This window comes from Strix uralensis, chromosome 1 (assembly GCF_047716275.1).
Source record: "Strix uralensis isolate ZFMK-TIS-50842 chromosome 1, bStrUra1, whole genome shotgun sequence".
In the NCBI taxonomy this organism is placed as follows: domain Eukaryota; kingdom Metazoa; phylum Chordata; class Aves; order Strigiformes; family Strigidae; genus Strix; species Strix uralensis.
Window position 1 is genome coordinate 61,704,792 of NC_133972.1, and position 27,696 is coordinate 61,732,487.

The 27,696-nt window shown below is 34.9% G+C and overlaps 1 protein-coding gene across 4 annotated transcripts in view; it reads right to left on the minus strand.

Annotated features, from left to right (window-relative positions):
• Positions 1 to 27,696, minus strand: part of UBE3C (ubiquitin protein ligase E3C) — an 84,666-nt gene that overhangs the window by 40,099 nt on the left and 16,871 nt on the right. For 3 of the 4 annotated variants that reach the window (XM_074868591.1, XM_074868583.1, XM_074868612.1), the window contains 11 exons: positions 26,733 to 26,890; positions 24,553 to 24,706; positions 23,554 to 23,774; positions 23,119 to 23,273; positions 20,871 to 21,058; positions 13,618 to 13,704; positions 12,767 to 12,924; positions 11,986 to 12,218; positions 6,862 to 6,966; positions 5,672 to 5,759; positions 2,082 to 2,179 (listed from right to left, as the gene is read on the minus strand). In XM_074868591.1, the coding sequence (XP_074724692.1) occupies positions 2,082 to 2,179; positions 5,672 to 5,759; positions 6,862 to 6,966; positions 11,986 to 12,218; positions 12,767 to 12,924; positions 13,618 to 13,704; positions 20,871 to 21,058; positions 23,119 to 23,273; positions 23,554 to 23,774; positions 24,553 to 24,706; positions 26,733 to 26,890 (1,645 nt within the window). The remainder of the gene's footprint in view (positions 1 to 2,081; positions 2,180 to 5,671; positions 5,760 to 6,861; positions 6,967 to 11,985; positions 12,219 to 12,766; positions 12,925 to 13,617; positions 13,705 to 20,870; positions 21,059 to 23,118; positions 23,274 to 23,553; positions 23,775 to 24,552; positions 24,707 to 26,732; positions 26,891 to 27,696) is intronic. The other variant, XM_074868601.1, reaches the window with a different exon arrangement.

Below are 27,696 nucleotides of genomic sequence, written 5' to 3' on the forward strand. Positions count from 1 at the left end.
CAAAATCTCCATCTTCGGAGATAGTCAAAACTCATCTGGACAAGTCCTTGCGCATCCTGACTCAGCTCTGAAGTTACTCCTATATGGGGACGGATGTTGACTAGAGTACTTCCAGAGGTCCCTTCTGACCTAAATTTTTCTACAGTTCTATGACATCAAGACACACAGCCACAGACACCTTCTTTTTATGTACAGGGCATGAGAATATGCTTACCACCATTCTCTTTCCTGAAGCATGGCTAGATACAGTTTATTAACTATTGCTACACAACACTAGATGGAAAGAATCTCTTGGAGGTGTATCTCATAGAAAACTGTTCTTGATACAGACTCTGGACTCCTACATAATCCAGTGTTCGTGCATATGTTAGTCCTGAAAGTAAGAACCCTAATGCATAACTGAAGCATTTATAATGACTTCAGACTAAAACATGGAAAAGTAAGCAATGCTGACTGAAGTACACACCATAGAAAGTAACATCACCATAGGCAAGTTGATGGAAGTATGGCTTAAGTAAGTGAGAACCAAGGCATTTGATATAAATTGGATTCATTACCTCCCACAGGTAAATACCAGACTGAAAGGTGCACACCAGTGTACCTTAAGGCTAAAGAGAGTAACATCCCCAGGAGTCAGAAGGCTGAAGAGCCTACCATGAAACTGGATTCAGGAATTGCTTGTAAGGGTATCTGGTAATTCAAGGTAAAAATCTCATGAAGAAGTCAGAAAATGAAAGGACACATGGAACAACCCACACATGGAAACAGCATTGAGCTGTATTACCACATTAAATTTCAGCGTAATAGATGACAACTAGTTGAATTAAAAAAAAAAAAAAAAACAAAACAAAAAAACAACAACACACAAAAAACAAGACCATGATAAGGTATCTTCTCTTATTACAAGTTGTTTTGCAGGGACAGTGGGAGACTTCAAAAGGATGTAGACTCCTATTATTACACAAAAAGGACCATATTTAGTCCAAACAGCAGTACAAGAGCACCTCCTTCTTGAACTATAAAAGGAGAGGATAAAACTATAGACAGAACAAGCTCTCACTGAATTGTTGCTTCAGTTTTTGTGATAAAACCAAACAAGGTTTTATGAATTCCAAAAACCTAACATATATGTATCTCAACATAGCTTTACTAAATCATGGCATAGAGATCCTTGCTTGAGGTCACTTCTAGTTCTTGCCCTGTAAGATGTTTTGTTAGAACAACTGTTTCATTGAAGCCTGGAAAAAACACTCCTTTTCTACCAAAGCTGTCACTGTCTTTTTTGACAAATACTGATTTACTTTCCCTATGGAACTATTCTTCATTCTCTTGATGGTGTCTTGCACCTTAGTGTTTCCAAGACAATTCAGGGAGCAGTTTTTAAGTAACTGATACTGTTGACAACAAAAGCAGTTCAGGAAAAAAAAAAATGTACATAACAGAATAATAGCTTTAAAAAAAATATATGATGCAAACTGAAATAGGTAATAGAACTAATAATGGATACTTAAAATCTAGAAAACATTCAAAAGCAAATCCAATAATACAAGAATCTTGCAATTTTTAAATTACATGCTCTATTAAAAGTTCAGCTACCCAGCTATGAATGCAGAAATTTAATCTCTAGGCATTAATTTTCCCAAAATGGACATCCATCATCTCATTCTGAGTAAATCCACCCACTGCACAAAGGTCTCTAGTCTTGACCTTGCAATCTGTTTATTACAGATACACAACTAGTTAGTGCTCTGCTTACCACAAGAGGGTGCAATCATGTAGATCAATCACTGAATAAGGACTGCAGTTTATTATAAACATATAACTGCTCTCATATATCTTGGAATACATGTTTCTAATTTTAATGCAATTATTATAAAGGGTAATGTAGCTAGTAAAAGAAGAGAAAAGTAATTAACTTCAAATGTTCAGTTGCCACATGAGTACTGAAGAAAAACAGTATGGCCTGTCATACCCTTCTGTAGGGAAACAATCCAGTTTCTACTTAACTAAGTACTCTTTTTACACTTACTGAAAATAAAAAGCTAAAACACCAATTCCATATTAAATGAGAAATTAGGTACCTTTACTCTTTCTTCAAAAGGAACTACAAAAGGTAGCTCTGTCAGAATGGCAAGTTGTCGTTCTTCAGATACAGAAAGAGGTGCTGGTTCCAAACCCACTTAAAACAGAAATAATAATTTTAAAAATTTTGGAAAGAACCTTTTTTAAACAGTTTGGTTTTTTTTATCAAGTGACTCAATTTACATTGTATAAAAACACATACATTAAAATAGTTTATTTACTAAACAGTCACACAAAGCCTTACCTTTCTTTAGTTTTTACAGGCAAACTGAAATGTAAGTAGTGAAAACACACTGAAAACAATGTGTATAAAAATAAGTACTCCTGTATGGTTTATTTTATTCAGAAGAAAAAAGTAATTTTCTTATTACTGATGTTTTAATTTTTCAATTAAGGAAAAATACATAATAGAAGACAATGAAGAAGTTTTAAGTAATTAGAACATCCATCGCAGGAATACACAATATTCCCATCCCAATGATCATAACAGTTTAAAGGTATTGTGCTTTCAACTATAACATCTACTTTCAAACAAATCTTTTTAGTTATAAAATCTAAGAATTAAACCAAATCTAATGAAACCAACAGAAAGATAACATTTGTTCCAGAGGGTTTTTTCTCCCAACAGCAAGTTCACAGTGATCACATTAATTCCTAGTCACTGCAGAAATAGTGGAAAGAACATCAAGAAATTGTATAATGTGCTTAACAATATTAGAAAATAATTCAAGAAACCACAGCAACAGAGAGACTCAATCGCATGCGGTTTCCCAAGCTACCATGCAGCTCCTTTGAACCTTCTTATACCCACAGAGGATGTTTTCAGGAAACAACTCAACTTCAGGTGACGCCCAGTAGAAATGACAATCCTGCTCTAACTTCAGGGGAAGAAACTCAGTTGCTGAGCACATACCTGACTGTAAACTAATTAACTGCAGAAAAAAAAAAAAAATGGTATTGCTCACTGACTAGACACTGTGGTTAAAGGTCCACCTAGCTTCAGTCCACAGAGGAAACAAAACCCACAGATCCTTAGTTGTTTCATTTTCATGTTTAATAACCACCTTATTGAAAAAAGACTCCAGAGTCTAGACTATTTATAGACCACATTACAAAATGGAAGTAAAGGCTTCACATTACTACCCAGTCTGAGAAGTTTATGATGACAGTTTCAAATTTTTCATTTGGCTCCTACCTGTGGTGACTAGTATTCTGCTGTCCTTCTGCAACTGGACATCACTTCAATGTTATTTTTTTATTTTTACTCCTCAAAGCACTTTAAGTAGGGATATTTTAAGCACCAATTTAACATGACATAACCCAAAACATCACTATACTTGATGTATATTCATTTGGGGCAGGTTTCAACATTGCAACCCTTTGGAATTTCTGATAAAATGCTTATCTGTGATTACCCTTAGTTTACTTAGTAAACATTTTTAATTAAAGTCAATGTATGTAGCCTATTAAGCTAACGGTTAAAAGCATTTTAAATAAAAAGTGCATGTACAGCAAAGGTAAACTACTACATGACTTCCACAGTTCAATTATTCCACTCAATTAGTCAATTTTATCTGCATTTCTCCATCACAGCTTCTTTCTTTAAAGAGAAATACAGGATGGAGTCATCAATACAGAGGGCATTTAGAACTCAGAAGTCTGCCATTTAAGTAAATGAAAAAGCACAAATAAACATGACCATATGTGATTCAGCAGTACTTTCATGCTAATTGGCTTTAACCCATATGGAGTCAAGAGGGATTAAACAAGTCATGTGCACATTGTTACCTCCTTGTTTTCACACATTCATGTTGACTGCACTTTTTTTAGCCTGATTTCATATGAAAACCAGGCTTACATGAACACACTGTGTCATCTTCCCATCTTGCCTCCAACACACCTTTTGAGCTAACCAGCTGAATTTTAACTTTGACAGAAAATAGGAGATTCAAAAATACTGAGTTTTGTGAAAATTTTCAACTGGACAGAGGAGATAAATTCCTTTAGTGACCTGCTTACAGAAACAACAAGGAAAGCTCAGTTATCTGCTCTGTTCAGTGTGTCAGCTTGTCTGACAATCCGCCAAGAAAAGGAGGGCATGTAGATGGCTCTGCACCAACCACAGTGTGTGCATTCCTTATTCACCAACTGCCCAGACTGAGGCAATTAATGAAATGGAGGGAACTGGTACTATTTTTGGAAGGAAGACAAGGGAGAGAGTTCAAGATACTGTATGTATTAAGGGGAAAGAGACTAGCAGACTAGTAGCATGGGGGAGAATCTGGAAGTAATAAACATGGAACAGGACTGACAGTGAAGAACATCAAGACATTATAGCTGTCAACAGCCACGCAGGTCAGTGGAAGAAACAGGCATTACTGAGGTAGAGTCCATAAGGTATACAGGATACAGGCCTGCTGAAGCCTGGCAATTTTGCTAAAACACCTGGTTTTAAGACTTCATATTATCAATCACTTAGAATGGGTGATTTCCAAAGAGAAGACTAAACTGGAAAAATATTCAATTCAAAATTCTGAGGTGTACTTACACTGGACCAACTAGCTGTTATCCAGCAACTAGACTAATAAGGTAATCAAAGCAAACTTATACTATCATAGCTAGTCAAATAAAAAAATACCATTATAAGAAGTCCTTAGGTTTCAGCCTTGGACAAAGCCCTTAATTCTGTACCACTCTATGGCAGCATTCAAAGGCTACAGTCTTCTCTAAATGATCTACTGTATCTGGCTAAGATACTCAAGCAGACTACATCATCTTGAAAGAGACTATGGAGTCTGGTAGATGAATCATTTTGCTGCTTAAAGGCCCCATTTTTAATTCATTACTACATCTTCACAAGTATTTGTGATTTAATGATTATTTTACCTGAGCACAGCAAAGTGAAATTCTAGAATAGCAAAGCTACAAAGGTACAAAAAGCTGAAAGAAACAGACTGTATACATGAGAAAGCATATTGGCAGAACTAAACTAGTGTAAGTTTACCCTGATTCCTAAGTTGGTCCAATTCTCTCATCTTTCTTTGGAAGTTTCTTAAAGTCCAGATACTTTGAGTAATTCAAGGGGTTAAGTTTCTGCCTTATCTAATTAGAGACAATATTTATAAACAGTAATTAATACTTATCATGGTACCTAAAGCTTGTTTGTTGCAGTTTAATATATAATAAGGAAGTTTCTTTATAGCATACAGTAAAAGCAAAGCCTCAATGCTTTACATCTTCTGCAACTTTGTTAATGTTGTATCTTATGCAACTGCTTTTCATACATATTAATACATACATAAAACGTATCATTTGTCCAACTCATTTCCCCTCATCAATGCCAGCAGAAGCTTGGGGAAAGATTTTATACATTAAATATTCTAAAGACATACACAGACATGTGTATACAAATATACATTTTTTTTTAAATATCTAAAACAAAAGTATGAAAGATTGACTTGCTTTTGCCTATCATTAAGACTTTTATTCAAAATACTCAAATGAGCTCCAGAAAAGGTAGATTTTCTTTGCATAAGGCCAACTGCTATTCTGACTTCATAAAGCAAAAATTGCATAGACAGCGTATTACCATCCAAAGTAGACTGCAATGGTCCTATTCTTCCCATTCTTCTGACTCTCCAGACATGTCTAGCAGATGGCACATACAGCTGCGTAACCTAATAAATTAACAGTATTTTACAGTTAAACATCACCTAATTACATATTACAATTTACTATTACATAGTAAGTACATAAAATTGTCACATCCAAGAGCATGTCTGGATGCCTAAGTATCTTCATTTCTAATCAATCCTTATGCTTGTGCCTTAAAGCTGAGCTGCAAAACTAAGACCAATGTAATATGACGTCTATGTATCATTTAAAAATACCATACAATGTTACATTAAATTCTGGTATTTAATATACTAGAGCAGCTGAGTTTGAGTTTTGAGATGTCAAATAAATCCTGTTTATTTTGTACTTAGAATCAGGTTAGCATCACAGTTTAACACTACTACTACTTTCTCTAAGTTGTGTAGGCACTATTTCCTAAGAACTATAAAGAAATGTCACACAGAGAAATTGAAATCTTGAAGATAAGGCAAGCAAATGTGCAATCATCAAAAATAAACAGAAGAGTTCACTGTTAACTATTCTGTGCAAAACTTCCAACTGTTAAGACATCTAATAGTGCAAGGTAGTCTGAGGTGTAACTAGCTTTTTAGGATCCAAGTTTTCAGTGATTCAAAGGATGCACTTGCACATTCGTATTAGCGTTTTCTTTTGCACGTACACTTTTTAAGCTCAATGTCATTTTTGTCAAAAGCTCTTAGGAAAAAAAAAAGTAATTTCTAGGTGAGGTAAGTACAGAAAATGCTACTGAATTTTCTTTTATTTTGGAAGAGAATTTTGAGGGGTTTTCCCCCACTATAGAGCAATTCTTTTATTTAGCATTTTTATTATGAGAAGTACTTAAAATAACTAGAAAATAAAATGCAACAAAATGCTACCAGATTTTCAATTTTCCTCTGCTGTAAGTGCAGATGACTTACACTGTCACACTGTAGAGTGGGTTCCACCTTATGGATTGAAAATGTGATTTACCATAAAAATTTCTTAACAGATGCAAGACTGTAGAGAAAAGCAGCATTACTCCAGGTCTTAAACTACACTAAATCTGTGCAACATTAACATCACTGACACTGTCAAGAATCAAACACTTTACCATTGAAACTCTGGCACCTGTAAAGCTACATGGAAAAAGGATATTACTCTTACCTTATCTGCTTTAATGTTTTCTTGTTCTGAGAGCCAGTGATTTGGTGGGCAGAAATTTCTCCTTGTATCTCTAGATTTCAACATTTTCACTAAGTTTGTGATGACCTAGGTGTCAGAAACACATACATTCAATATACATTTAGCACCATGAACAAAATTGCATAATCCACAAGCAAAAACTTAGAAAAATTTCAGTAATGTACGAAATTGTTACTTAACTTAGAAAACCTTACCCTTATACTTAAATACCTTAGAATGTGGGTAAGTAATTGGGATTCACTTGTAAGCCATCAAAAAATTAAGTTTATTCCAAAACCTAATAACTAGGACTACCTAGACTAAGTAATCCTAGGACTACCCTGCACACCTAAAAAGTTGTATGGCACTTCAGGGAAGCCTAAACAAATCATTACCAGCATTATATTACTTATTTTAAAAAAGTAATACCTAACCAGGTAATTTATATAATGGTCTTTTATACATTTTTTTTCTTTTTTGCTTATGTAGGTTTCCAGAAATTAAATGTATGAATAAGATACATGTTTTAGAAGAGCGAGCTATATAGCTATTCTTTACTACCTCTCATTCCAGAACTGAGATTCAGAACAATTTGGCTGATTTGTAGGTTTTCTTTGTTCAAAAGAAGGAAGGATTCTTAAATTTCTGTGCATTGATTTTCAAGGAAAATGCTCAACAGAAGAATGGAACTTTTGCTTGCCATCTCAAGACAAAGGTCACGTGTATCACTCCACACTAGGCAAATCTGAGGGATCAACTAATAAACAGTGGGTACTTCTGCCTACAGTCAATAAACTTAACTAACTAGCCAGCAGATTATGGGATGTGCTTCTCAATGGCCAAACTGCATACAAGCCAACACCAACTTCAGAAAGTAGAGAAGGGGAGGGCAGAAGCATTAAATTGGTAGCAAAACATAACAGCAGAAGTTACATCTCTAAAGAACATGAAAGACTAATTACTTCTGGTTGCTGCATTAACAAACTAAAGCATTTCCAGCTAAAGGTGCCTCAGAGGAATCATAAGATCTGCTGACCATACCACCTCACCAGACACTGAGGTGATTATCCATGTGAAAAAACAAATGCTGGTATTTTTGAGGGTAAATGTCTACATCTGAAAAGACTCTACAGGCTCCTTTTCATGTCAATGAGTATCCTGCTAGCGTTTCAAAGCTGGCTAGAGAAATAAAGATCATCTCATCCAGAAGTAGCTAACAATTTATCAAATTACCTGTGACCCTCAAAGTTCTTGTCTCTATTAAAACAGACCCTTGTGCGGCTAGCTCAGTTGTTTATACTGTACAGTAAACTCCATCAGAAGATTGTTAAAGGATTCAACATACCAGATTCAGAAAGTAAAATCACGCCTGAGAAAGGCCTAGCCCAAACATGCCTGAAAGCAGATTATAAGATGACCACTTCCAGGAGAAGGATGGTGACCAAATAATTCTTCTGGTGATCACAATAAGCAGCACAAAAAGCACCTACAGTCCTAAAAATGTATGTGTGAGGTGGCTGGTTGTAATTTTCATTTAATGTGCACATATATGCTGTATTACCATAAAGTTAGTTACAAACTAGAATGTGTTAGGTAAAAGCCCTTTAGTGTGTTACGTTAGTAAGCCTTTTTCCAACAGAAGGTATAAGCATTTACCTGAAAACCACCTAGTGGTTTAATAAACTTTTGCTTATCAGCTGAACTGTAGTGGGTGATGATGCGTACACCCACACTTCACCCAACCACAAGCACATTAACTTAAACCACTATGTTTAATTCATTTTTATTCACAAGGAATTCAAATGATGAAAGGTAATTGTAATTATTATAACCATACGGTCAGAAAATAAGAAAACTGAATAGATGACTAGTTTATGCACATCTTCATAACAAAATTGGGAGGCTGAGAAAAATTGTTATCCTGGTCGTTAGGGTGTCTTTGCAAATTTAATATTTTCCTTGGCAGTCTCCTCCAATCCGGGGGGGGGAAGAAGTAGAGATACCAAGATAACTAATCCATCTCAAGCACAATTGTAATAGTTGGTTGCATGCCTCCTCTCCAAGGCAGAACCAACTTAGCCCAACACTACATAAAACATAATTAAGTGGAATCAATACGTTATTAAATTACTAGCCTAAAAACACTTTATCACTGCTACAGTGAACAGCAGCCTGTTTTGCAACTTAGTACTACAGCATCTGAAAAAATCAATAGAAAAAAATACACAAAGCTTTTCTGAAGTAATCTTGCTAAAAGACAGTCTTAATGGGCAGGTGTTAAGAGTAACAAAGAGTTTAATGGGCCTTCTAAAGGATTCTGTGTCTAGATGCTGCACAAAAGACCTTTTAAGATCCAGTTTGTAAAGTAACATCTTGAATAAAGACAGACCAAAGAATGCTATTAAGGGAACTGTCTGATTACACAGGAATTTTCATCACCTTGCACTGAATTTTATAAGGGCAGGTTAGATCAGTCACTGAAGCTCTGTGGTCCCATTACCACTGTACATAAGAGAAATTTAAAAAAAAAAAAAGAAAAAGATCAGAAAAATTATCCACATGAAGAACATGCTAATAAAATATTTTACAAGCAGTTAAAGAATCCTTAAAGGAAAATGAACCAAATTAAGTGAGACTGGAGTTCCTTCTACATAATGAACGGACACTGAGAACACTATCAATCTAAACTCAGGACTCCTTTGTAAAAATTTTTATAAGTATGTATTTCATTGAAAGGAAAGACTCACTTCAATAAATAATATTAATATGAGGATTTCTTTCCAGTAAAGTACCAAGTGCGAGTAACATTCAAAACTAAAATTCAGCAAAATTAGCAACTTAATTTCATAGGATTGCTTTGAAATAGTGAAATAATTCTTTTATTTGACAAAATCCATTTTCATGTACTCATAGCTTCAGTCCTTCTATGGAATCTCTAACACTTGACTACACTAATCAATATTAAACCAAACCAAAAAAAGGGGATTCTGCTGAATAAAGACTTTTTCACATGTAAATATTACCAAAGACTTCCAATCTGTTAGTAAAAACGCACATCATTGTCAGCAGTCTCACTGTTTTCAGATTTACCACTACCTTGCAGAAGTAAAGCCTGTATTTGCATGGATACATATATAAGAATGTATTTCATTAGACAGCAGTGGCATGGAAAATATGCAAAACAAGTGTGAGAAATAAAAAGAAAAAAAGATAAATTAAAAACATAGATGATAGGGAGGGAATGTGCCGCCTTCTCTGCTGACAGCTTGCAAAAGCCCTAGCAAAGATAAATCTCTCATATATTTGACATAGTGTAAAAGAAAGAAAAGTACTTTCTGTGTAAATTTATGAATAACTACTTTAGCTCTGTTTTAATGAATTGGAAGAAGATATCACTGCCTGCTTACTGGCAAGATGTTCTTTTGCAGCTGCCCTCAGGAAAGACTCAGTGCTGTACAGTAGTTGTCTTGATGAGTGAACTTTAGCCATGTTGAATTTTTATCTGTAACAATATGTTTCTGAAGGAAGTTTTGTTATTAGCTACTTTTTCAGGTAGAACCAGAGCCTTTGAGATACAAATGTAAATCTTGAGGGTAATTCAGCTGATGGAAGACCACTCTGGCTCCTGAAAATAGTAAGAGTACACCAAGTTCAGACAGTTCCACTGTGAGTTTAATTCCTGACTGCCAAAGTGGGACAGAGTAACTCAGGATTTTACAACTTCCTCCATGACAGCAAAATATGATCAAGTTCACCTGAAATGTAAGCAGCTTTTAAAAAGTTTTATTAAATATGACAAACTAAAGAGAAGAAATAGAAGATGGCATGAAATAAACTGCATACATAAAAATATCCCTAGCATGCCATCCTCCTTAGAAAAATAGACATATTGGGGTTTTCACTTGTGACCTTTAAATCGAAAGTTTATTTGGCAATTTAAAGACAAGTAATTAAATTAAATTGTGCAAACATATATTAGATCAATCCGTGCAAATTACAAATTCAGTGGTGCATTAAGACTATATTCAATGCAATCAAAACATTATCAGTTACTCTCACTGCTATTAATGCTTATGTGCATAAGTGAAATGTGTTGTAAAATCAGGGAGAATAGGCTGGATAGAGGCTATCTTAGACTTGTAGAATGAATAAGCATTCCTTAATTAGCCCATCAGGTTAAGTGCAAGCCTTAATGGGCCTTTCCTAAAGTCTTGCATGACATCTTTCTCCAAACATGGCCAAGAAGAAAGTTCCATTAGCAATATTAATACAAGCTTAGTTGATCATTTTCATTCAATTAACTTCTTTCAATTAAATAGATAGCTTGACAAAAGCAGTGATAAAAAGACCTGAAGGGACAGCTGATGACTCGAACTGAACATTAGTGCGCGAGAGGTCGCCAGTATTAAACAGACTGTAAATCTAGCATTCAATTTGGAAAATGCATTTCTTCTGCTCCCACTTCTTTAATGAGCAATTTTAGCTGACTAGATGTGTTTGCTGCAGAATTTTCATGACAAGTCAAGCACTCCTTTTTTTCAGCAACAGTTATATTAGGTTTCTTCTGCCAACATTTTCAGCTTCTCTTAACTCATGTCTTAGGTATGATGCCATGGATAAAACTAGCAGAAATACATTGGTAGATATCCAGAAAGAACATACATTAAGTTTACATTTGCTAAGCCAGATTCACCATCCCATTAGTATTCCAGCAAACCCAAAAGGAGTACCACCACCAAATTTTAGCAGAACACCAACAAAACCAATACAGCATGGTACCAGTTCAGTGAAGCTTCTAATAGAGAAGTACTTGAGTAAATGTATGATTCAGTTAGAATTTCACATCTACATAAAGTTATAATGACATGCTTGAGCACGTTGCTGAATGGGAGTCCAAGTTAAAACCTATATTCTATACAGTAACTTTTTTATAAACAGGATAAGCAAGAAATTTAACTGAAGAGTTGCCAGGAGCAAAAAAAAAAATTGTTATCAAGCGTTGAATTACTCAAGGTTTAGCATATGTGTCAAAAACACTAATCTTGTATCTTCAGCATAAGCCTGGAAATTTTATTTAAATATGTTCTAAAAATTGACAGAATTTACCTTGAATAACTGGATCCACCTTTTTTGCTCTGTCTGTATACACTGCTGCATTTCCGTGTTTTTTGTTACTCCAACACTTCTAAATGCTGCAACATATTCCTCACGAACCTCTGGTTTTGTTTCTGGGTAAGCCAACTTTATGATTCCTAAACATGCATCTCGAAGGCAGCGTGACAATATTACAAGCTCTTCTAGTGTAAAAGGCATCATTGATGATTGTCTTTGACCTACAACTACATAAAGCAGAGGTTTCCTTAAACAACTTTTTTCTTAATCATTTTGTTATTAAAACCCACTTATTTCATTGGAACTTTAATATTCACACACAAAAACTAAAGGTAGAGAAAGAACCATCACCAAAAAAGAGAATGAGTATACATTTATAAAGGCGATCAGGTTGTTGCTTGCAGTCACAATGATTTTAATTACAATATTCTCTTATTCTCTTTTGTGATTCCTGCTATGTTAAATTTTTATGTTAGACTACAGAACTTCACTCTCTTCACTAAGTCATTAAAAATTATCATGATTAAGAACTTCCATATCAGACCCTGTAAAGCTAGGTCTCCCAAGGTACAGATCATCATTTTTTTTTCCTCTTTTTTCTAAATGCAATCACCATGAAAGAGCCAGCTGACAGCTGAGTGCTCAGGGGACTATCAGCAAGTCAGCCCAGAAAAGCCTTCCCCACAGATGTCAGCAAGTCAGTGCCCAGAAAACTCCATAGCCTTACACAAACACAATTTGCAAAGCACTGCTATTTAGTATGCTTTAAACTCACCTTCTATTGGATCACCAAAGAATTCATTATCATGAATAGAAATAAGTGAATGACTAAACAAAGAACTAAAAAGGTAGAAGAGAGGGATAATTCGACTAGAGTCTTCTAAAGACATTGGAGAGCCTCTTGAAATCACTTGAAGGAGTGGCACCATAGACCTTAAAATATAAAATGCAAAATTAAAAAGATGGTTAATTAAATACTCTAAAAGTATTAACTTCAGCATTCTAGTAAAAATATTTAGTAGTAGTTCCTACAGCAAAATACGGACAGCACTCTCAGATAAATAAGTACTGTTTCCCATTCTGGCAAAATAAGGCTACTCTTTGTAAGTTTCTGTCACTACAGTATTTCAGTGTCTTGATGATATATAAACTTCGGCATTAACTATTACAGACTGCAGATACTTTCTGGTTTAGAACACAGACACAAAACAAGAGAGCTAATCTGCATGTCATCACAGAACAAATCTGTAGGTCCAGTGTCTCAGTTCCTGGGAACATGTTTCCGGCACCATCAATTTCTGGACTAATAAAAGTATATGAGCTAAAACTCACATGCTTGGGATGAAATACCTGGGGCGTCAGTGTTTGTTATATTGATGCTAGTAAGCACTCCAAAAACTACAGAACATCCATCTTATTTTAAGTAAAGATTTTCTTTATTTACAACTGTCCAATTTCCAAGATTTTACTCAGTTTTATGAAATCACAGGAACTAAGCAACCATTACAGTTTTGGTTTTAGCCATCTTCCACGAGCACTGTCATACCACTAACTGCCTCGTGCTCTTTTCACTAGATATGCTCTATTTTAACAAAGACTCAGTTTCAGAAATGGTGTAATACATACCCTGTAATCATTCGTGTAGTCATTGAAGATATCAAATACCAAAGATGCCTCAGGAATCTGGCATTAAAGGCTAAACTATAAAGAAGCCTGCAAGAGGAAGTTCAAACAAATTGTCTTCCAAAATACTGTATTTGCAAAATACAATGGTTCTGTAAGAACTTTTCTGTCAAGCATTTCTCAAATATTAACAATTTAATTTTCCCCCCCCCCAAGATGGAAGTTCTTATTCTAATCAAATCTGGTGAAAGCCCCAAAAGCTGAAAAACAAGCATATAAATCCTTATACCTAAAATAAAGTTTTCATTAACTGAGCAACAAACCACACAATATAAACCCAAGTTTTCAGTATTCCCCAGAATTAAACACACATTAATAAAAATAACACGAACTCAAGAGTTATTTATCTGGGATTTTTTTTAAGTCTAATACAGAAAATGACACCAACTAGTTAACAGGTCACTTCTGTAGTCCTTCTGACATTAACAAACATACCAATTTTTTGATAAAAGTATATTAAAATACCTTACAGTTACTTTATGCTAGAAGCAACTATTGATTTAGAATTATGGAGCAACTGAACTAGTACATTCTGCATGGCAGATACAAATGTAACAGCATCAGTGGAACAATGCCTGTCAGGACAGCTACACATATACTAATCCATCTGCAGACAGAAAAAGGTTTATACACCTGTAAAAATAAATGTTTATGTTCACAAGTCAGTTATACACAGGACTGACTTTAACCATATTATTTCAGAAATTATTACGGCACAATACACTTTTTATAGAAATGAGAAATAAAAAGCTTCCTGGAATTAGTGTCTCCCCCAGCCTATTTTTTCCCCTGCAGGAAGCAACGTATGTGACAAAAATCATGTGAAACAATTAACGTCTGCTAGGAAACCAAACAGGATTTGATGGACTAAATATTCATTTTGCAGATATTGAAGAACTATATTCAGTTAGTTATCCTAAATGCTACTTTCCTAGGTCTCCTAATTACTATTAGAATAAATAAGGCAAACCAGATACTCAGGTCCACATCTCCTCTTAGAGGTCAATAGTATCAAAATTCCCTGTGACCATGCATACAAGAGGTAGGAGGCTGGGAAATGGAAGCAGGGATGGTAGACTAGCTGCTGCCTGAAATAACAATCTTTATTATGGACCACATGGATAAATTAAAATTTGCCAGATAGCAAAAGGAAAGGAAGCACACATTACATTAAGGAAAAAAGACATCAGTAAACACTTAAAATCATTTGAGAATGGTTTAAGCAGGAATCCATTTAAAGATATTAAAACAAAAAAACTGCAAGAAAACCTACACACCCACTTAAGCAAATACTGCATAGTGCCATATGCCTCTGGGTCCTCGCTTACTGGTTGCTGAAGCCCTGCAGGCTCTTTTTGCTGCCTTCACTGAAGTACAGCCTCTCTCGTGCATCCACCCAGCTAGTCCCTTCTTCAGTCCCTTCACATGCATTCACCAAAAGCCAGTCGCACAGACAAGGAACTGTGTGAGGATAAAGTAGCACGGCGAAGGGCAGAACTCTTCACTAAACAGAAAGGACAGAGTTTCATAGGTACAAGGAGTTTTGGAAATAGAATGGGAGCATGCAGAAGGGAAAATGAAATGCAAGCAACCTCTGGTTTGCAGTGCATCCTTGCTGAAGTATCACTCCTCTTGTTTCAAAAACTTTGCATTTTGAATACACAGATCACTCACTACCTTGAAAGAGCTAGGGGCTTGACATATTCCAGAGAAGCTGCATGTCGGTGATCATTACTAAGTTTGAGACAAATTTGAAGCAACTGCAGCTAATGTCAGCTTAAGATAAGTTTTAGTGTAAAATTAAATTCTACTTTAAATATACGGAATTTTTGAAAAAATTCAACCTGAATTTGATACATGGGAATTTTATTTCCTTCTGAAGTCACATTATTTTGACATTTGGGTGGAAATTATGCATTATCATGTAAGGAAGGGCTTATTATATCTAGGCTAATTTAGAATAAGGATTTGTATTTTAATGTTCAAATATCTGAATGGTTTCTGAAATGAGAAATTTCCTCAGTGACCTTCAGTTTTCAGCCTCATATTTGAAATGAAAAGTAATTTGGCACAGTGCCGTTAGGTCTCATAGGGCTTCCAAGTAAAAACTTGTTAATTTTACAATCATCCCTGGAAATTATGTAATAGTTTTAGCAGAAATGAACAAACATTATGGACACTGAACCTATCATAATGTAATTCATTTTTTCATTCTAGCAATATTCAGCAATAATGAAGGGAAAAAAAGGACAAACCTTAAGAGCTTATAATAATAACCTTTGTCTAAGTTTTGGCCATTTTTATTCCATATCCGTGATTCAGGCAGTCAATTGTAGCATCTGCTATATTTCATGGCCCAATTCCAGAAATCCTGAATGTATTCAACTTTCACATTTCCCTTCCCTGAAAATCTGGTTAAATACAAGAACGCAAATTTGGTAGAAGATGTTATCATACAGCCTATTTTGTCAATATGAAACACCTATGAAATATGAAGCAGATGAATTCATCAATTCTAAAGTTTCTATACTATTATCAGAAAATAAACATGAAACTGCAAACTAAACAGAGAAGGGTGAATTAGGCCTTGTGTTACAAAAATTTTACACCACTAGATTCACCTGAAATATAACTCATTGGGAAAGGAATGACAGCAGATAGAATCTACTAGTCTCCCACTCCAAGTATAGAAATTGGCTTTCAAAGTAGAAGATAACAATTGTTAACAAAAAAACCTCCACACAGTGCAAGGATGGTCTTGAAAGTCGTATCTCTGCAAAAGTTCAAGAAATTGGCTGTACTGAAGTCTCAAAATTTTTGGCTTCACATTGGAAAAAAAACATGAAAAAGCCTAAAAAAATTTAAATTAAAAAATTAAGAAATAAAAAACCAAAAACTTTGAGAATTAAAATAGGTCAAAACCTATCTCGTTGGGTCTTTCTTTGGCAGAGAAAAGATGTGCATCTGCTAAAAAACAGCATTTCCAGATAGACCTACATTAAAATGACACAGCACAAGATAATAATTCCTGATAAACTGCAGAACATTACAGTGATAGCTTATACACCCTGAAGACAAAGGATTGATATCCACAAAGTTTAGAGATCAGTTAATGCAAAGCTTGAGTGTCCATACAATCTTGATTACTTTTTCCTTTAAAGAAAAAAACACAAACACACTAGAAATCAAAAAGATTAGACATCATTTCTTTTTATGTAAATTTTTATAATCTAACTCACAGGTCTCACTTTCAATATTTGTACTATTCTAAAAACAAACCAAATGGCTAAAGCTTAAACCCTGGGTTTTTACCCCTCCCCATCTGGTGGTTCTGCATCTTCTTGAAAATCTCACTGCATACCACCAACTTCTTTATTATGAGATTGTCATATATGAGTTAAATTCACTCCAATGATTTCTGTTCAGTATCTGTTTTAATCATACTTAATTAAATGATCTGCTACCAAAAGTAAATACATAACGATCATTTATTTAAAACCTTGCTTCTCTCTGTAGGTATCTAATTGTCCACAAAGGCTACATGATTTATATGTACTTGCCAGAACAGTATTTTGGGCACCTCTGGCTTAAAAAGTGTCAAATTCCTCCTGCGCAATGGGACAGATTAAACGACCCATTAAGCTTAATTTAGCTGAGGCACCACTACAAGTTAATTAGTTAAAGGCAAGATTTTCAGTCTAGGTCATAAATTGGGCCCAGTTTCCCACTGAGACCATTTAAGTTAATGAAGAGAATACACTAGAATGAGAGGAGCTCATACAGTCTGCGTAAGGTCACTGCTGCCAGGGCAGCAGATTCTGACACTTCAGAACTGCAAGGTGTCACAGGTACGAGAGAGCATGCAAAGCTGGCATTAAATGAGCTGTACCGCTCTTCAGGCTGCTTTATGCTTCTGCCTCTCTTTGTGTTGGACCAAGAACGTAAAGTGAAGCTTAAAAAAAAAAACAAAAGTAAAAAATTCACATACAATTATTTTGGTTTTAAGAAAAACACAACAGTGTAAGAACATTCCCTAAAGACTTACTAAAATAGCCTCATGTAAAGCTTAAGTATCTTCAGCACACATATGAAGACAGGCTGCTCATACTACACCAGAATGTCAGTTTTTCAAACAATTTTCAACCACAGGTTAAGATTAGCAGTGTTATGTTAATTAAACAGTAGTAACGTACGGTCACTATGAAACTGTTAAATCAAGATTAGCAATCACTCTGGGGCACTGCTAGACAGATGATAGTGACTGAAAACCCAGTACAAGCACATTTTCCCTCACTATTTAATATTAAGTGTAGTCATGACCTGAAGTCTATGGTATTAAATTACACCCCTAAATATTTTGCAGAAACAGAATTTACTAGTTATTTAAAGCACAGTTTTGTTGAACAAAAGTCATGAAAATCTCTTTATAATAAGAGTTACATTCCAAGATTCAAGATTTCTTTTTTTAATACCTGTATAATATATCTAAACTTTACAGTGAAAAGATGAAAGCCCCACCCTTCTGAAAACAAGTACAATTCCCAATGACTTCTTTACAATCACTATTTTATTCTACACCTCTCATCTAGTTTACTTAACATTAGCTACAGCTAACTTTTTCCAGTCTTGTGGCCTTTTTCTTTAATTGGGCTTAATTGCATCTTTCCAGGACTTAATTTGGAATTTATCAAAATTCCTACAACTAGCCCAAAGCAATGTGCTTTTCCAGTAATCCACCTATGGATCTCACCACTCTCTGTAGAGAATCAGAAAGAAACTTTAGAGGCTTGTTCCTTCTGTTCAACACTACATTGTACTTTTGGGTGTCTTGTCCTGTTCTCTCTTGGTCTCTGTTGCAAAACCAAAGAAACTACCAAGCTAAAGCAGCAACACCAATGTTCTCATCATCAGTCCAATCAAAGACGTACTGATAAGCCACAAGAAAAAAAAGCTTGAATGTAGTGACATAAGTCTGTACTATGAGTTTGTCACCTTTTTTCAAGAAGGAGAAAAGCCTCAGAACTATTAAAACAATACAGAAGTATTTGCTGTTTCCTCCCTTCCAAAGCCTGTGTTAACTTTAGCCTAATTTTCTTCAGCTATTGAAAAGTTATTTTCAGTTATTATGCTCTTTATCCAGCATCCCACTTTGCAGATTTGCAGCCTCTATGGTTTTAATTATCATTATTTTCTATTACAGTTGTAAATACTGTTAAATAAGTGAAGTCTTTTTAACAACCTTTTCAATCTTTTAAACCATTTGTCCCAGTATGTTTCCAAATAGAACATAAAAGAGCATTTCTGAGCTCTTAGACTGCATTAAAAATAATTTTAAATAAAGTATTTCTGCTTAACTATTTCTACATGGTTTAATTAAATAGATATACTTTGAATATTAAGTAATTTAAAAGTTAAGTTTCACAACAAGTGAAGCGTCTTTCAAAAGACTATCAAATTTGACAAAATTATTTGGGCAATAAAAAAAATCATCAGGCAATTAAAAAAAGTGAAAATTAATAGTGAAAAATCTTTTGGTTGTCTTTTGAAATGGCACAATGTTTACTCCCTTTAAAACAAGCATCACGTGTCCTTTAAAAAACAGTCAAAAACAATGTTTAGAATAGCTGCTTGGTAACTTAGGCCAGGTCTAAAATGCACTGAGAATAGGACAAAAGATTTGACACCTCCTGACACGATGATGCCTGGCAAACCCAACACTTACGATTGACTTGGAAGTCCAAACTAGTAATTAAATGTCTACTTTACCTATGAATTAACTTCATTTTGACTATGAAAGTAATTCCATTGGTATTACTGACACAAATACCACTACCTCTACAACTTATTTCTAAAATTAGTACACTCAACTATTTTGGAGCTATTCAAAAGTTAAAATTTGTAAATTGCTTTCTGTTATATGATGTTGAGTAGAGCTTTCGTAACTCCTGAATTTATCCAATGTGTAACTAGTTTGTTATCACAAATAACTGCAAAGACCCAATAGAGCTTCTCAGAGGAAATAGATGCCATACTCATATAATTAAAGTTCTGTGTGACTTCTTCATTCATTACACACCCTTTTCCCCACAGTTCACCAGCAAACCTCAAGTCAAAGCAGTGATGCATTTAAACTCAGTAATTACTATCCAAGGCAATGTACTACTTGCAACAATAAAGCAGGCATACTAATTCAACTGCTGCTATGATCTTCAGGTCTCACATCCTGCTCTAATGCAATTAGTCTACAAAGACCTAATTACCCTAATCGAGCGATCACAGTTTCACTGACATCTTACTTCCTCTAACAGCTATAAACACCATTGGGCTAAGATAGCACCTAATTAGTTTTCTGTATCACTGTTTACAATGCAGTTTGAATTGATTATGTTTACAGCATTCCCTAAATACTTACTTTACTACCAGCAACTACATACTTATTCAGACCTACTTGCATCAGAACAGTGTTAATACTTATGGGTCTTAGTCTGATAATAAAAAGGTCAAAAATCAATCTTCTTTCATTGTTACTGATATTTGTGATTTGCAGACTTTGTAAAAGAATGCTGTAGAAACAAACAAGTCTTTTATGTCCATCTCAGGTGCCAAAGCCCTTCCCAAACAACAACAGCGATTTTCAGTATTTGGGAATCATTTTAATTTGTAGCAAGAAAGATATTGGCTATATATTAAAGAGGGTAGAGCACAAGTTGCTTTCAATGCTCAGCTAGCTAGAGAGACTGGGGAATCCATACCACTGAAAGTTTTAAAAACAAGCTAGACAAACTTCTGCTAGAATGACACTTAACACCTCTGAGCAAGGAGACAGATAAACTCCCTTCAAGAACCTCTGTAATCCCTTTTTGTGCGTGATTTTCTCATCACAAACACCACCTGTTCCATAGTCCTCAATGTGGTGATAGAATACTAACTTATTTGCAATTCACTAAACAGAGCTTACACTTTTCCGTTCAGCTATCACTCCAGAGAGAGCACAACGAACAAGAATTAAAATAAGAAAAAAAGAATCCACTCTTTGGTTTGCCTGGAATTATTATTTAAATTCTGACATTCTTATTTATTTCAGCTGATCATAAAAGAAAACACAGAAAGAACCCACGGGGTATTTAAATCAAGTTTAGCTAATAAAACCCATTTTAGATGTACAACAGTTCAACATCACTATCATTTATACTTGCCTGACTTTTGGCACCATCATTCGGTGTTGTACCATTAGCGTGTGGCAGATTGATGCCATCAGGGTAAAGACCTCTTCACTAGCTGAGTCTCTCCAAACCATATTCAGTAGAGTGTTTGTCTGCTGCTTTGTATCCAATTTCTTTAGACACTCTTCAGTTATGTACTGAACTGATATTCTCCCATCACCCTACAAACATACCAAAGGAAAATTTGCTTTAAGTCTTTTTAATGATCAATTACCCCCTTTTTTTAAAAAAAAAAAAAACAAAAACATACTTTAGAATTTCACTAGAACATAAAGTTTTCTTGTACAGTAATTAAAATCTAAGCACATATGTATATCCCAGTAGCATTCTTAAAGTATCTGACCGAAGAGCCAACTCAAATCCATAGGTAGGCAACTGCTGGGTTGTGGCATTGATCTTTTCACTTAGGCCCGTGGGAAAGACTCCCTTTAATGTAAGCATGTTCTGCAAGACTTGGATACAACAAGGCAAGATCATTTACTGGCATAAAATACGTGAATAGTCATCTCTTCCCCACTGTCATCAGTCAGCATTGGAGATGAAATCCAGAAATGAGTATCTACTCTAAGTTCCTTTACAAAATAGTATTTTCATATTCATAATCCACGGGTTAACAAACAACAAAAAACTTCAGGGTGGCTAGTACATATCTGAGTAGTACCAGAAGTATAGGAAGAGCAATGCTTTCTCTTGGCTTGGAACTGAGTGGAGCTCAACCTTTTCTTTTCCTTATTTCCTCTCTTTATCTAGCCCCCAACAGAGCAAAGTAGCCTGGCTCATTGAAGGCTACAAATTAGTGAATTATGAATTTTTAAGAAAGAGGAGCTCCCCACCTACCACCCCCTTTTTTTTTTGGTAAGACAGGCATGTATGAAAATATGAAATACATAAAAAACTCACAGGAGAAACATAAGGAAAACATATTGTAATAAATAGTAGTATGTATTAAAGCCTCCTCAGAGCAGATAATCTCTAATTTACAAATTACTGTAAATTACCTGTGAACAGAAATTTATGCTTTGTTTTTAACTAATCACCAATCTCTCTAAGCCACAAGTACAATCTGCTAATATTTACATCACATACAGCATGTGCGTGTCTGGCAAATTAAGTATTTTGTTAACTCTATCTTGGCAAACATTTGGGGTAAGAGTAACACACTGCATCTAAAAATGCACAAGTAAAAGGTTGCATGTATTCCCCAGTAGTATGGCTCTTTGTAAGAGGTTACTCTCAATATCAAGGTCTTAAAAACGCTGCATCTTTCAGAAATGTACATCACCTTACACAAAATGTACAGAGGCGTTACAGCAACAGTATCTCTTAGAAGAACTAGTATGCTTTTGCTTTCAACACTTCACCAAGAAAATGCCAGGAAGCCTTAGAATGCCCAAGAGACACAGAAATCTAGAATTCCCAGCTCAGTGTGGGGAGGCAAAATAACCTATGAGGCTTTTTTTTAATGAATGCTAAATAATTTCACACATTTCACAAGGAAAGACTGCACACTGCATAAGTCCTTTGAATGGCAGTGTGTTTTGAGAGATCATACAAAGGCAAGTAAGAAACTGTTGAATTTGCATCTCTCCAACTTTGGTTGTTCAAAGCCTTGATCCGAGTGTTAGGTGGTTAATGTTAGCACAGATTCATTTTACTGGTGGGAATTTAAACTGTAGTCAAAAGTTCTATTTATAATACAGTCTCTACATATTATTATAGAAAGCAGGTGTTCCCTCTTTGAGGGTTTCCAAGGTAGTGGATATATTTAGATACAGAGCTAATTCTACAGGGTAAAGACTGTAGCTGAACTTGTAATATTTCCATAAGAAAAAAAAAATGAAAATACTAAGTTGGAAGATCAGGTTGGTTATGTTTCGTGATACCTTAGCATCATCACAGACCTAAAGAATACAGAGACTAATACAGTGCCTGTAAAATACAAATTTAAAGAAGAGAAGTTTAAACTTTTTTTGTTAAATAAAAGCTCTGTCCTTCAGTACAGTACATGTACTTTAAGATTTCTATTATAGCGAGGGTTTTGGTTTTAATGTAAGCAACCAGATCCATATGCTTATAGTGAGCAGCCATCTATTTTTAAGAAGTAAACATACTCCCTTTTACACATAACTAGAAAAATACTAGGCTTACGATCGTCACGTTTTTGCCTCTATTTGCTGCTGCTATAATACAAATTCATTCAGAGAAATTCTGTACTGCTTACTGGTGTAGTTGTCATTTTACTGATCTCTTCATCCTCATCTTCAGAATCACTGTTTGCATCTTGACAATTTGTACCAGCAGTAGACACAGGCAGCTGAGAGAGAAAAGTCTGGAGTACCCTCAAATACACAAGAAGTCCTTCCTCTGAAAGGGATCCTATAGCACATAGATTGAAATAAAAGATCGTTAGCCAGATCACACTGTACTATAAAATATATTTGACCAGAAATACCTGACCAAAATGCATCATGCCAAATCTTCCCAAATTAAGTGTATTTTTTACTGAAAGGGGTAAGAATAGCTAATAAAACAGATCTCTCCAAGGCTTTTATCCACAAACTGTCCTTTTGGCTTGGCAATGAACCACGTTGTGGAAATACATAACTTATCATGTCAAATACGAAAAAATAACAAATTGGCCATTCAGCTTTCTCACCCAAATATGTTTCTCCAACTGTTAAGACAAAGTAAAAAAGCCATGGGGCTTGATCACTTCTTCTTGAACATCCACTTTCTGCTAATAATAGTGCATTCAGAAAGAGTTCATAAGGGAAAATGGTCTGCACATCAGCAAGCGCTGGAATGATGAAATGGAATATCTGATCTGTAAAAGGTGCTGCCAGAAACTCCTCTGTGAAGGCTGCAAAAATCTGCTGCCTGAAATGAAGAAAAATCGTCTTTATAGAAGATACAGGCAAAGTTTCCCACAACTAAATCCATGAAATAGTAGATCAATCTGGAAGTTTGAACACGTCCATCAAAAAGACTGCAAGGGTTCCATCAATCGTGTGCTAATAAACCAGATTTCTCAGATTTCTCAAAAATGAACTTCTTATACTACAATCTATTCCTGATGATCTTACACATAATTTTATCCTTTAAACTTTTCACGAACTCACAGAAAACTACTGTGAAGTTAAATTCATTGTCTATAATCTTGAAATTAAAATTAACTTTAAAAAGCACAATTAGTCATTTTTCCCTAAAAATACTCCTTTAACACAAGTCACATGATACCACCAGAATTTGATTTTTGTTCCATCTTTCTACGTATGTGACTCTTTCTGTTTGTATGATTCAGTTATTTCTCTACATAAATCTCAGCTCCTGTCACAAAGTTAACTCTAAAATTCTTTTCATCTACCCTTAGCTGCATCTCTGCTCTCATCTAAGTTTTTCTACACCTATGTTCTTATGTATTGTGATACCTGCTGTTCTCTGTGCTCTGTTTATTGTACTCTTCAGCATTTTATTGCCTGTTTTCTTAAACACTGTACATTGTTTCATCAACATACAGCATTACCAAAAAGTCATTACTATTGCAAATAAAGCAACAAACTGCACTGAAAGAATAGCTAGACATTCAACAACAACAAACTGCACACCTCCACAATAACAAACAAGTATACAGGTATGTAATACTATCTTTGTTTACCTTGCACCTTCTGGACATGAGCTATATGTAAAGTGCAATGGCTTCAGAACATTCTCCAGAAGTATTTTTGCAATAGGGACTCGAGAAACATCAGAATACTCAATACTGGAGGGAAGCTTATTGTTAATTAACAAATACAGCGACTTGTAGTAGCCTGCAAATAAGAAATACCACTTTTTAAATACAGTATTATTTTTCTTCTTTTATGTATAAAACAACTTATATACCTAACATTAACCTGAAAAATACCTTACAAATCACTGCATGAAGCTTTACTTAGGAAGACATTTTACACTAGTCTAAGTCACATTCATGTAACTAACAGGATATACCAGCAACCTCTTTGGAAACATCACTTCATAAAATCAAAGATAGATCACTGCATTCGGAGTCAGATTGATTTTCAAAGACCAATCACTCCTGCTGATGAAGTGACTCATTTGATTTTTTTTAAACAATGACCTATGAAAAACATGTTCTCTTCTCCTCTGAGTGACTCTAGTCATGTTTTTGACAGCTGTCCTTCCAACTTTCAGAAAGGATTCATTGTCCCCTCTATTCCAAAACATGACTGCATCATACAGGTAAGACTCCTGTTGGCAGAATGTCTCAATTCTGTAAACACCTTGCCTTAGCAGGCTGAAGAATACAATTACTGTTTCCAAAACAAGGACCTCTCAAACAGTAATAAAATGCATTACCACCCAAGTCATAAAGACATGCATAGAGGGCAATCTGGTTTTGTGTCACTGAAGTACAAATGAAATCACGTGATTTCATTCTTCTTAAGCCAACTTCCTCTTGCTGAAAGAACTCCTAAACTAAGACGCAAGTTCCACGACTACGGTAAATGCATAAATAGTGTCGCATCACTGAGGGGTCCAGCCTGAGACCCTTTGCTGGGGACTACCTAACTTGACAAACAATGTAACAGGTGGAAGTCACCATAAAGGAATAACTTAGCAATGCTGACAAGACGCACATGGAAGACAAATTATATGCAAAAACACATACTAATAAAAGCTGATTACAGATTCTTTACAAATAAACCATCATAAATTATTAGGAGACAGAATATTTGTAGTTACACAACCACCCCTTATTTTTTTCATTATAAGTGATCAGAAAGCTGAAATATTTACTAAAATTTATGATCTAACATTTTGATAAAATTTCATGTATCAGTTGTGAGGACTGATTATTATACTAAAAGAACGAAAGTATTTTGGAAGACATATTTATTATAGGGTAAGCAATGAGACAAACACAAATACTTCTATAGTTTTAGCTATGTCTAGGCAAGTAAAATAGATGTGCTAAATAACAGTAACTTTTTTTTCCTCACAGTGACTTCAACATGTAGTAGTTAAAACCAAATCCTCAGTAACAGGGTAAGATAGCCTAGAGTGCACTAAATATACTTTAAAACTTACACAGAATTATTCTACCAATTAACAAAGTGGAAGGTGCTCTTTTTGTGCTTTATACCAATGAAACTGGATCCAAGATGTTTATTTCATAATGTTTTTGTCTTTTCTCCCCATCTGCAAGTCTTGCAAACTCAAGCTACAGTATCAGAAAGCCAAATTATTTTTTTCCCCACATTCCCAGAGTAATAAAGTTTCTCTGAGACAAAACATAATTTTGGTGCTAACTACACAATTCATTAACTTTCAGAATGTTTGCACTGGTGTAACTCATTGCAGTTTAGCAAACAGCTTTGCTCATGATGGTAGGAGGGAAATAAAAGCTAGGTCACCAAATCTTTGCTAAGGTGTCGCCAGTGTTAGCAGGACGAAAAGGTAATGCCAATTTGTGATAACAATGAACATTAGCAGTTACAGAGAGCAGTACTGCAACACAATGCCCAACTTTCACACAACTAAAGCTTAGATATCCACCTACTCTCAAAATCTGTGGTAAAAGTCTGTATAAGAAACTTGGTAGAATATTCAATTTATAAACAGAATTTCCAAAGAAATCAAACAATAATTTCTCAAGCAGTGATCTCATTACAAGCAAAATATCCATGTAATGCATAGGTTAGTGTATGCAGCACTTAATTCATCATGTCTGTGGTAACAAGGCAAAAATGTGATTACACAGCATGGTCTTCAGGTACTACATGTTCTGTTCCATTTTTGAGTACTTCCCAGAACTCCTAGTTCCTAGCTACTCACCTTTTTGAATCATGTAGTGCAAAATTTGTTCAATTAATGATGTCACATAGCTGACATCTTGTAAAACAGGCAAATACGTATTCTCAGATGAAAATACCTCAAGCATTCTCATAGGAAGTGCAACATTCAGACTGTCATCGTTACAATTTTGCAATAGCCTATAAATGAAACGAAATCAAAATTATTTAACAAGGTATTTCTCTTATTTCACCACAGGCATATGTACACTGAAAAATAAAATTGCAAAAAACCTTTCACATTCACATTAAAATAACTTATTTCTACCTGGTTTCCAAGTGTTCTCAGTAGTTTAGCTACATCTTTTTGTTGGCACCTTTATAATAATAATTCATGATTTTAGGGTTTCTATAAATACGGCACTCTATCTTTAAATCCTATTAAATTCTTGCTTTCAGTGACTTGAAAGTTCGGAGGTCTACTGCACAAACTGGAGGAGAAGCAAAGAATAATACATGTTTTTCCAACATGTATTACTACCCATATTAAAAGTAAAGCCATGAAAGCCCCAAGGCAATATGGGCTGGGAAAAAATGCTGGGGAACGTCATATGCATAACTAAAACAATATGCCTTTGATTACAGACTGAAATATGAAAAATACAACCATTCCCATCCTTTTAGCAAGTTGCTTATGGAACAACTACCAGTAACCACAGAAATGGTGAAAATTAAGAGCCTGTTTAGAATTAAAAGATTTGTTAGTATGAGATGTATATAGGCATGTTGCCCTAAAAATGTGCTTTCTTTCCCAGACATTCAGGAAGACTGGACCTATCAGCAAAAATTATTTTGACACCATAGTAAGACATTTCACTAAACAGAAAAAAACCTACCATTTTTTGCTATGATGTTACACAGTCACCTTTTTACCATAGCATCAAAAGCTACAGGTTCTCATGAATCTGAACTTATTTCTCACAGGGAAACACTTTTTTTGGCTACCT